The 12,708-nt window shown below is 40.7% G+C and overlaps 1 protein-coding gene across 1 annotated transcript in view; it reads right to left on the bottom strand.

Moving 5' to 3' along the window:
* aff2 (AF4/FMR2 family, member 2) overlaps positions 1 to 12,708 on the bottom strand; it is a 195,966-nt gene that overhangs the window by 54,606 nt on the left and 128,652 nt on the right. Inside the window, exon 10 of the mRNA XM_013908962.1 lies at positions 2,887 to 2,924. Within this exon, the coding sequence (XP_013764416.1) occupies positions 2,887 to 2,924 (38 nt within the window). The remainder of the gene's footprint in view (positions 1 to 2,886; positions 2,925 to 12,708) is intronic.

Here is a 12,708-nt window from a genome sequence, read left to right as displayed (position 1 = left end):
TAATGAGTTTTTTGGGTTCATTGAGAACATGGTTGTTGTTCAATAATAAAATTATTCCTCAAAAATACAACTTGCCTAATAATTCTGCACTCCCTGTATGTTTAGTGAAGAATGCAATTAGTGGCAACAAGAGAAGCACAATTAAAGACATTAAAAAAGATGAACCAGGTGATCTTACCGAGCTTGTCTTGGAAAAGCAAATATGTTTGGCACAACAGTGCAGATCATAATTCTGATTGCAAAAGCTGCCAGACATGACAGACTACAAAAAAATAATGAATTCATTAATTATTACAAAAAAAAAACAACACCAACAAATATGCAGTCCTCTGGAGAAAGCTAGACTCATCATCGGCGACTAAAACATTTGTTTAATCAGCCCTAAACCTGTACTTCTGATATCACAATGCTCTTTATGACTGCTGGCCAATAAACGGCTTCAACTGTGAAAACGGAAATGGAAACTGAAAACGCTGACAGTCTTCAAGAGATTGTTTTTGGACCCATCCATCCACCCCAACATCCTGCCATGGTGGAGCATCGCTCGGCAGCATCATCTCTCACCTTCTCCTTTGCTCCCGTTATTATACAAGCCATAGATGGTTGCAGCTGTTATAATAAAACTATGTTTTATAATCAACTGCTTCCATAATTGCTCAGTCACACTGGGGTAAAAACAGTACAGGAACATCGGTGCATCTTGGAAAAATTCATGGCTGCCCTGAACATGCAACCCCCTAGCCTCAGTCTGTGGGTGAGAACTTTAGACGGTTAGTCCAGTACACAGGTGGCGAGAGGCGACCTGTTTCGACTGAAATGGACTCATCATTCTCAGACAGACTGGCAAAGATTTGCTAATCATTTCTGTCTCATTTATAAATGCTATCCCAGTTTGTTGCACTATGAATGCAATAAATGCAACTTGTCTACGGTGTCTTTTCGCAGTAAGCGATACAACTCAGCTGGTTGCCGACTCGTAGTACTTTGGTTATATTTGTATATGAAGCAGCCGTGTCACTCTGCAGTTAAACTGCCATCCTGCAGCAACTATGTCACTATTTATGGAGGAGTTTCTGTTTCAAATCTACGAGGCTGGTTGGAAACTGAATGTAACCAGCTGAGTTTCTCTTTAATGTGAATTTATGCATACAGATTTGACATTTTTACCAATTTCTTACAGCTAATCACCAAATTAACAGACACAGGTCGCATGTAATTGTTAATTTAACCCCATCCAGTGTCAATCTGATAACAGTGGACTAGTGCAGACCTGGTCTTCAAAGCCACCATTACAAGATGCAAGAAGATCACGAGTACATTGCACATGGCCACAATAATTTGATCATACAACCACAGTTTTCCATGGTGTGACTGTGATACTAACAACCTATTATATGGGAGGAAAGTATCCAAATTCTGATACACTCAGAGGTAACGGAGCCACAGCGGTGCAGTGGTTAGCTCTTTCAGCTCACAACAGAAGACTCTTTTCCTCCCACAGTCCAAAGACATCCATGTTCGGTTAACTAGCTATTCTAAATTGGCCGTGATTGTGAATGTTTGCCTGTTTGACTAGAAAACCTGTCCAGAGTGACCCCAGCTTCTCACCCTAAGACTGCTGGGATATGCTCCAGACCCCGACCCCCAGTGGATGACAACCTTAGGACAAGAGCTGCTGAGGCTGGGAGGTCCCTCGCTGCAGAGTAATGATTAACAATGTGGTGGGAAAAAAATAATGAACTGAAAAGAAAACAAATCAGGAACAACGTGTTCATTAATTATGCAGGTCTTAAATCATTTGTACATGTGCCACTTAACCAGCTGAATCAAGAATAAGCTGTTCATTTACTACAACATACCGCAGGACGATTATTACTGATGCTTGATCTACAGTAACAACTGGCAGAAATAAGATTACGCTAATGCACAATGCATTACATCCCATAACCCAGGATAATAAACAAAAAAGGAAACGCTGGAAACTCAAAAAGCATCGATAACAAGGTGCCCTACACTCGTACGAACAACAGAAGCATCTAAATGTTAAATGTGTGTTAAGCTGTAACGAGACCACATTTATTAAAAAAGAGCCTGAGGAAATGTTACTCGCTGACCTTCAAACATAACGCATGCATGCATGTACGCAGGGTTTTATGTTTCCTCCTCAGAGCCACAGTCTACACGCAGAGCCCCTGCAAAGTCTCCCTGCGATACAAATAGCGAGTCTGCTGCCTAAATCTGAATGTTAGAGCTGAAGCGTGCAGGCCGCTGACTCTCCTTATCAAACGGACACCTGTCGCCGCAGATGTTTCGGTGAATTAGAGGCGCAACACCTGCAGAAGACTTAATAGCGGCTGCATTTGCGATTAACTTCATATAGCAAAAAACCCCTAAAAATCAAACAACGTCCCGCTAAAACGTTGGATATTTACTGAAGCGAGACGTGTTAGACGCTGAGGGTTGTGTGAGCCGGCTCTGCACTCCTAAACCGTGCTTTCAAAAACAAGTACAGAAAGAGAAACACTGACCACAGCTACCTCAATTGCCTGTTTCAGGGCAAGAACAGTTATTTATAGCTTGTTGTTTGGCTGATATTGAAAGTCACACACTCCATTAACCTCACACCCTCAGCCAAAGACTCGCTGGCTGCCACACCATATAGAAGCATGATGCCCCGGCTACTTGACTTAATGCAGGCCATATGTGGATCTGCCTTATTTCTCTCTGCCAAAACAACAAGTAATACACGACATCTGACTGCGGTCTTACTTAGCCCAGGTTGCTCTCGGTGGAAGAGCAGCTTGCACGCCAGCTCTATTGTGAGTGCTATTTTCTGTGAGGATAAAAACGAGGCTGCAGAGTGCAGCGTTTGGTTATTTGTCTTACCTCAGGGCTGCGGCTCTGGCTTTAGGCTTGTCGGACACCTGTCGCAAAAAGAAACAACAAAAAGAAAAAATCAGAAGTCATGTTCATAGATTATGTTTAACTATTGAGACAGTGATGATGGTGAGAACACAATACGACGTGTGATAAACGTCACTGACTTTACTCGCCGTCTGATTAATGTTCTTATTAAGAAACAAATGAAAGCTTGTTCATTTTTTAAAACTCCCGAGTGTGACGGATGCAGTTATTCCACAAGGACGAGCGAGGAGCGACGTGCCTCTATCGATCACCTAATGGTTCGATTCAAATCAATTCCAGACAGCGCTGATAAATTGATCAATGCGCTCATTTGGTTGGATTGAATGATACTAGACACTGTGTCAAAAAAGAGAAATAAAATCAACCCAAATCGTCACAGTCTGTGTAACTATGCATCTCTAAAACATCTTTTAACAAACATCAGAAACAGTGTGGTAATATTCGTTACATTTATTGAGCACAAAAAACCCACAAAAAAATACGACACAGCCCAGCTCGCTCTCAGGGCAGCATTTACTTTTAAGGCAATGGTATCTTATTTTGTTTCGCTTTCTTTGTTCTTTTTAAATACTTTAAATGCACGTGTTGTACTGCACTACAGATGTCTTACCATTCCCTTAAAAGTAAATGTTGCTCAGAGAGCGTGCTGGCTAGGCACAGGATTATTTTTGTAGATATAAAACATATGTTGCATATTTTAACTGCATAGCTTTTTCATAGTTTAGTAAAAATTTGTTTAAACATTTAATAATAAACAGGGAAAAAAGTTGTTGATCACAAGTTTATTTGATTTTCCAACAAAAAGTTAGTCGGGAATGATTAGAACCTGTAACATACACAACAAAGACTCTCCCTATGTTGTTTCCTATTGGTCTGTACGTTTTCAATACAAACAACGGCGATGCTATTCGATGCTTTTAAATAGCGACATAGAGCATTATTGTTCAGAGGTCAAAGGTCAAATGTATGACAGAGTATTTTAAGATTAAATTTGAAATTCTAGTTTGAGAAAAGTTGAGATTACAGTCGTCCTTTCCAGCTGCTGCACTCAGTGTAGATGAGTTCGTGATACGACCCCTCTGTCCTGAACGACAGTGTAACCATGTGTGTGTGTTGCTTTTCTTAATTATTTTCCAGAAAACACAAACTATCTTTTCACTTTCTTAGCCTCACCTTCCCTCGATCAGCTCTCCTCTATAAGTCGACTTTACTGTCATTCTAATGACAGTAAAGTCGACTTTCTTCCTTTACGCCCCCTCCTCCGCGCTTCCTCCCTGCCCTCTCTCTTCACTCCGAGCTTCTGCTTTATTTCTATTCATACTTTTCCTCCTTTCAGCAAAAAGAACAAGGGGGAGGGGGGGTTGGGGTGGGGGGTGATTAAGCGTGTCAGTGAAGCCTTTTCCTAACCTCCACCTTCTCCCCCGTCCTCTCTTCCTCCCTCTGACGCCTCCCAGTCATTTTTGCGCATGGCTACATCAATTAGAGCGACAAAGCAAAAACAGTAAACTCAATTCCTGCAAATATCAGCCATTAATTTTTCTTCAAGCACTGTAACCCAACAATTAAAATGAATTACTCAAACAAAAACAGGACCTTTTCTTCCCTCCGGCTTGTTGTTGTTTTCCCCCCCCACTCTCTCTCTCTCTCTAGGAATAAGGTGATTAACTGGACCAGTGAAGTTTCTGATAGATCGATGTGGAGCTGCAGGCTAGAACAACAAACCTCCTCAGATCTTTGGCTTTGGGAGGCTTGCAGGGCTCATGGAGAGGATCTATGTGTGAATATATTTAGCTGGCTGGTGGCTTTACTTGGATTTAAATAAAGAACAAACCAACCAGCATTTATTCACACAATCTCCTCTGTTATAACACGGCTGCGAGCATTGTTCCCGACAAAAAGGGACAAGCTGTTTTACCAAAAGCAACACGATTCAGACCTTAAAGCTTTTCCAGACGTATATGATTATATTTCTAAAATCCCCTCTTCGCTCGCCTTTCTCGTGTGGGTGCGAGACATCTCAATGTTTCACAGCGGGGCCGGCAATACGGTCTTAACAAGGCTTTAAACACCCCCACACCAATTTAAACAGGAAGCGAACAATGAATTCTTTGCTTGTCTTGTACGGTGTCACTTTACTTTCACGTGAGAGACTTTGTAAAAGCATTTCTAACACCTGAACTCAGTTCTTGAATTTATGATGCAACTCTTGCGAGGAGGTTGCGTTACTGAAAATACAGGAGCTGCTGGATTTTCACAAGTGGAACACAAAGAGACTGTATTTTAGCATCTTTCCCTCCGATGCCAGCTGGATTTGAGTCCACCGAACACTTTCCTGTTCGTGAACATTGTCAGTCTTTAATCTGTCCTGTTACATACACGAGCATTTCTGCTTGGTTTGATGGCTGTGATCTCAGTCATGTCCAACAGACAGCTAACATATGAACAAGTGTGTTTCTTTGCGATGTGTTAGCCATGATAAGGACTCTGTTTACTCAGCTGCCTTTAAGCCCACGTAGTCACTTTAACACTTTGCATTTACTCGGCAGGCTTTTGAACTCACTGATCGATGCCTTTCTATACTTCTATTTGTTTATGCTGTCTAGCTTGCTTTGACTCGTTGTTACGCGATATTTCTATTTCAAGGTTCGTTGGTAGCCTCTGCCCTTTCTTTTTTTTTTAAACTGCTGCTCTTCTGCAGGAAGTCTGCCAATCTCTGATGGAAGTCATAGCAGTGGACATGATCTGCACTCTGAGATCACCTAGCATTACGCCAAAAATGAACAATTGCATTTAGTTGCAAAACTGGTGATTATACAGGCACAAAAAACCTACCAAGGCTAAAAGTAAACATATTCATTTCAAAAACCCAATTTTGAGCTTTAATTAAAGTTGTAGTGAAAGCGGTGTCCTGACACTTGTCCCGTCGTCCTTGTTCTCTCCATAAACACCCACCGTTCACTTCTTTCAGCTTTTCTTTATTTATGAGGCTGCTTCGCAATTAAACCACCCAGGACTGTGATTTGAGGTCACCCTGTAACTATGTGCTTTAGATGATTAATAGGATGTTGCCACTGGATAGATAAAAGGTCAGAGCTGCTCACTTGTGCAACACAACATATTTTCTACACGTGTCGATTACACAGACTTAACGGCACCCCGAACACCAGCGTGGGTCTTTTTGTCGTAAAGCTCCGCTAATCAGATTTCCTTTGATGCTCTGGTTTCATGTTTCCTACCTAGTGCACATTCAAATCCTCGAGTACATCACTATGATGTGTACTGGATTTCCAGCAGTTGAAGTGTTTTCTGTGCATTTTGTAGTCTGCATGCTCATTTGCATTCTGCAGTGCACGCCAAGAGCCAAGCTAAACAGAAAGCCATTCACAGAAAAACTGCTTCATAGTACTAGAAGCAAATGCTTTACTTCCTTGTTAGCTCCCTTCTTACAATCTGTGATCCGTCCAGAATATAGATGATATAGGAAGCCAATGCAAAGTGTTTTAAAACTATTTTGATAGGAAGAGGTGATGTGTGAGGATCTGTCACATAGTAGACCTTTTTCTTCATGTAAAGGCTCAGTCACAGTAGAAATGATTTGGCAACTGGTGATTACACTGACAGACTGATCGATTTCTATATATTTCTTTTTTTTTAATGCAACTGATTGCAAGTAGCTACAACAATGAAATATTCACCCAGAGGTTGAGTGTGCAACACCCTCAACATCTGGGCAACTTTGATATAAAAGTGACGCCACAGGTCACCTGGTGGGAGGCAACCTGTCTCCAAGCAATAATGGTCCAACTCAGACTGGCTGCAATCACTCTCAGACAGACTAGCAAAGGTTAGAAAATAACTACCATCTAATTTATAAACAATCAGCCTGAGTCAGTCTGAATGGATGAGTGCGACTTGTTTGTTGTTGTAGATTGACGAGGATTTATGTCATTTTGCTTTGCCAACCTGCAGCAACAACATCACTGTTGGTGAAAAAAATTATGTTTCAAATCTGTGAGAGTTTATTTGGACCTGTGTAGATTTTGGATTTATGCCAATTTGATATTTGCTGTATTAATACAAAAAAAAAAACCTATATTAACCCCATGAAATCACTGACTGATGCACTAACACTGTGCACTAACTGATAGTGGACTGAAAGCAGGTTGGTAGGCTGCTGTTTTATCGCTATCTCGACGCATCAAAGTTGCTTAAAAGAGTTCATTGCACATGCTCACAGTCATTGTAGTCGTGCCTCAGCCTCTCGTCCCTATTACGATCATAGTATAACTGAAATTTGTAATAAAATTTGTATTTCCTGCACCTTCCCTGCTAGCAGAAGTCAAAACGTTTGCCATTACTATTGGCTGAACATTGATTGGCCTCAGCAGGTTGTCTGCCAATTGGAAAGCCAATGGCTTAATCCTTGGGCAAAGAACCCCGGTGACTGTAAAGGCATAGATAAAATAATACAGATCACAATGGTAACCAATGTCGGGAAAACTAAACTAAACCAACTTTTCAAACTAAAAAAAGGATATCAGCTTAATTCTATTTAAATGTTCCAGGTTCAAGACTCTTCATGCTAATTCACTGCAGAGCTATTGCTAATGTTTCGACCAACACCTGTGAGTTTCCCATGGAGACAAAGCCAACTCTCTGCTCCATGCAGTGTGCATGCAGCTCAAGTTAGTTCATGCATGCAGCTCTTTTAACCTTTACCAACCAGCTCTGTCAGGCTGGCATGTTTATCTCTTTAGACCTGATTTCCTCCACAGATTTATCCGAAAGCTGCGCAGCTAAAACTGATCTCCTCCAGCTGCATTTTCCTGAATTTAATATTATAGCGTCGTGTAACATTACTCAGCCTACGCACAAAACTCGTCTGCATTCAGTATTACTGTAGCTAAGCCACAGTGCAGCAGGCGTGATGTGTTTAAGGCTTCCTTTCTGCTACACTTTTCCCAGCTGCAACTGTGCCTTCATAGAGACGGAACTTTTAAGCCCGACTTTGCTCTGACCAAGGTGATCTGTCATCACGAGCTCGCAGAGAGAAACACAGGCAGATAGAGACAAAGGACGGTCCTGCAGTGGTAATTGGGTTGCTGTTTTTCTGTCAGTTTCTAAAGTCATTAGGAACATCTCTCTTTTTTCTGCCCTCACTCCTTTCCTCTCCTCTTTCCTCATCTCCACCTTCCTCTGCTCCTTCTTTCAATTCCCTCCTCTCCTCCATCTCCTTTTGCTCTGTGCCAAAAACATATTCATCATACTCCTCTGCTGCCCTCACAGTGTTGTGCCACGGCATACTAATGACACTGTGCATCTGTGTGTGTGTCTCTCTTACACACACACACACTCTGTCAGCATGTGTTTATATTTATGTGTTTGCTGGTGTAAATGCTTGTGAGGCAACGTCTGCATGAGTACACTGTATGTGCATCTCCCTATGTATATGTGCGCAAATGTGTAGTACATGCAAGCATATATGTGTGTGTGTCAGTTATGAATGTGTGCGTGTTGTGTTTTACTTCAGGCTAAGAAAGCTTGATAATACACCGTGCACTCATTTGCCATAAGCCTGTTAAGAGCATGCACGGAAAAATGCCACCAAATACATCTCAGCCTCGCTGTCATCTGGTTTTCTTTCCCTCTTTCTCCGTCTTTTCCTCCTGTCTGTGTTGTTTTCACTCTGTTTGGTCTCTCTCCCTCTAACTTATTCAGTTCCTTTCATTCTTTCGCACCTCCCTCTCTGTTTATCTAAATCAATCCCAGTGTCTGTCTTGCACACAGGCTGACAACAAAATAAAAAATACAGAGCGTGAGAGAGAAAAAGAGCGACTGAATATATGGTGAAAACAGTCGAATTAGACTTAATCCTGTGTCCTTTTTGCATACACTGCATATATTTTGTGTTTTATTTATCAAAATGTCAAATATCTCTTTCGCTAACACACATAAAAATAAAATTTGCACAGACAAATGAAGCCTGTAGTTTTTGTTACCTACACACAAACAATACAACAAACAGTCCCTCATACACTGCTGCCTTTCCCCTCGCTCTTTTTAATTCTGCTGGGACTTGACAATATGTCAGCCACAAATGGGAGATTGGAGGAAAACCATTTGTGTTTGAAACTTTGCTGCATAAATAAAATCCATAGAGGATGTTTCCAGCCCCTGTCAAGGTGTTGGCTGCTTGGCTTCATCTTCAAATTGTTCAATTAATTCTGAGTAAAACAGGTTTTCGTTTTTTCTTAAATACAGAAAGACGGAAAAATCCAGTTTTAACGTAAAGGTATTCAGACACTTCGTTAAATCACCTTTAGCAGCAACGTCAGCCTCAAATCTTCGCTTCTTGTTATCTGAGATTTCTTCTGGTGTTTCTTTTATCCTGTCTCCCTCCCATCACCCCCGGCTGGTCACGGCAGATGGCCCCGCCCCTCCATGACCTCGGTTCTGGCTGGAGGTTTCTTCCTGTTAAAAGGGAGTTTTTCCTTCCCACTGACTGTTGGGGTTTTCTCTGTACAGTTGTAGAGTCTATGCCTTACAAAGCATCTTGAAATCTTTGTTTTCTTTTATTTGGCGCTATATAAATAACATTTTATTTAATTTAATTGAAATTCTTGAGCCTTTTGGGAATCTTCTATACGACTGTCTGTGACCTTCTATAATGTTCTCCCACCTCCACGTCCTGTCAGGATCTTTTAGAACCGAGGAGGTTCTTTAGTACCTTTAGTACCTCAAACCGAGGGAACTGCTGATAGTTCCAAACAACTTCTGTTTCAAACATCATACTTTCAGCACTGCAGAAACATACTTGCAATTTTCCCCAGATCCATGCCTTTACACAATTCTCTCTCGCAGGTCTAAAGTCAATTCGCTCATGACTCCCAAAGCTTGTTATTCACTCTGACACACTATCAGCTACGACTGCTATATCCGGTCATTTTGGCACATTTACGTGAAGTTATTGAAGTACCTCAAGAACAGCTGACAAAGACCAAATGTCATGTTAAAGGAGCGGAAAACTTTTTCAAAGATGGTGTTTCTTAGTTATTTCTCAGAAATTAATTAAATGATGGTGTCTTACGTGTAGACTGATGATAAAATAAATAATTGAATCTAGTTCAACAAGACAAAATGCTGATGTCACTTATTGGTTCAGGACACCGTAAGTTAAGGCCTCAGTGTGACTGATGCCACATTCATTAGAATTAGCAGACAGTGACTGGGTAGAGCCGCCTGTGTCAGCACAGTCAAAGTGGCCACACATCTTATTTTAACCCATAAGAATATAGAAAGGAATGAGAATATGAAGGAGGAAATCAGCTATAGAACAAACTGTTTTTGTAGCAGGCTTTATTTCTTTATATGGATAAAGCTGTGCATATGGAGACTGAGTGGCCAACAAGAATGGCAGTTTTTGGCGCTTCTACCTTGGCTTCATTTTTCAGCTTTGGCTGAAGGTGGCGTATATGACAAGTAGGGCTCGCTAGTTGTTCCAAATCTCATTCGATTGGATAAATATATGCATACAAACTCAGTGCAAACGATGCAAGCAATCAAATGTATACAATCATATGAAAAAGAACGTTTTCCACAGTACTCTGAGGTTTGCAGACAATCGTTCATGGATATCTTATTTATGGTCTCGCTATAATATTTTGGCTGAGTTCTGGACTTTGACTGAATCATTGTAGATTTGTTGCTGTGTTTGGGATCACTGTCAGACACACGACCTCACATTTGACTCCAGAATATGATGATTACAAGGTGCCCAGGTCCTGTGGCTGCAAAACAAGACCAAATCATCACCCCTCCAGCACCGTGCTCGACGGGGTGTTTGTACTGTCGTAGATGGCCAAACATCTCCACTTCTGTCTTGTCTGTCCAAAGGATGTTGTTCCATACGTCTTACAGTTTTTCTGTGCAGACCTAAGCTGCGATTCCATTTCTTTTTCTTTTAGAGAGAAGACGTTTTCTCCTGGAAACCTTTCCAAACAAGCCATAGTTGTTCAGTATTTTTCTAATTATACTGCCACTCACTGCAATCCTGAATGCACACATTACACAAACTTAAACCATTATAAATGACCTGCCATCATTTATAATTATAATATCTACCATCATGGCTATTATACAATCAGAAGGCCAGTTAAAATGGGATGAGAGGAATCGGTATCTTCATTAACAGAAAACATCTCACAGACTCTTTGATGAGCGCTGATATCTGTGTGCACAGTGGGGAGGGGGCAGCAGCACGACCCCCACTGACTGCTTTGAACTCATCTCTGGCATCATTAGCGTGTGATGACAGTGATTAGAGGAGAAAGGGCCACCGTGCCAATTTCCATACTGAAAAACAAGACAGGAAGAGCAGGACGACCGCACGCAAATATGCAAAGTTTCCCAGAGTGACAAAGCCGACCTCTTTAGTCAGTGAATAGTGGATAAAAAATGCTGATACACCCCACAACAGGACACATCACCGCTCCAAGGTTTGTAAACATCAGACCAGTGATGGAGAAGCTACCACCAATACTGACATTCTGACCTTTAATGACTACGCTTGGTGTTTTTTAGCCCCAGAATTAGCATGCAGAGCCACCAGAACACTAACTGACCTACTGTATTTAATTACAAACACTTAATAAATTAAACAATTTAAAAAGCTATTACAGAATGACGAATTAAATTAGCATCTAAATGATTCATTACAAAACTTAAAGTAAAAACCAAAAGATCGCCAGTAATTAGTTACTCAATAAAGTCAATAAATAAAGTACGGGAGGAGCTTTCACTTTCTTTTCTCCGTGTCTGCTTGTTACTGGAACATCTCACTTTCCTGCATGTCTGTGTTTGGTTTATTGCATTTTAATAGGAAAAAATAAACAATCTCACCAGAAATTACATGTATTAGTTTTCCTGAAGCTTTTGATCATATTGCACATTTTCTTCAGCATGAAGTTGCACAATGTTAGTCTTGATGTGTAGTGTGAGATAAATGTCAGGTTAAACTTACAGTTATTATGTAATAATAACAACTAACTGACTCTTCTAAAGTGTAAATGTCAGCCAGTATTTATGCTGTAAAACCTGAGTCGTTCCCCCTGCACCCTGCATGACTTCAGTATAAACCTGTAGCCAGCTTTGTTGTACTTTGATTTCCAGCTGTTTGTGACATCACAGTGAGGGGGCAGCTTGCAATCAGATTTGGTCTTCCTTAGCGCCTCGTCCCTGAGCCTGGCCTGTCAGATCTGTGACCCAGCGTTTCGTGTATTGTTGATTTCTTATGTTAATATTATGTTAAAATCACATGTTCTCCATAAGAAAGGGTAGAGTTAAGTTATTTTGTAATAGTCATGAGCAGTGTTGTTCAAGTTACTTGAAAAAGTAATTAGTTACTTATAACTGATTACTTCTCCAACAAAGTAATCCTGTTACACTACTGATTACTTATTTTGAAAAGTAATTAGTTACATAGTTTCTTAGTTATTTTTCAAAAACATGATACACAACCTGAATATGTAATAAACCAACAGACCAATTCTATTTTTTATGCATAATCCATCATATAAAATTGAATCAAAGGGAAAATTCTCTTTTTAAAATTGTTTAATTAGTTTAAAATTTTTAATGTTATGCACATTGCATCAAGTAAAAATTGAATTATATGCAACAGTCTTAGACATTTCTTTAACATCCATCCATCTTCATCCGCTTTGTCCGGGGCCGGGTCGCGGGGGCAGCAGCCTAAGCAAAGAGGCCCAGACCTCCCTCTCCCCA

This window comes from Pundamilia nyererei, unplaced genomic scaffold, assembly GCF_000239375.1.
Source record: "Pundamilia nyererei isolate P.nyererei 1_Seehausen unplaced genomic scaffold, PunNye1.0 scaffold00001, whole genome shotgun sequence".
Taxonomy (NCBI): Eukaryota; Metazoa; Chordata; class Actinopteri; order Cichliformes; family Cichlidae; genus Pundamilia; species Pundamilia nyererei.
This window is presented reverse-complemented; position numbering and strand designations above follow the sequence as displayed.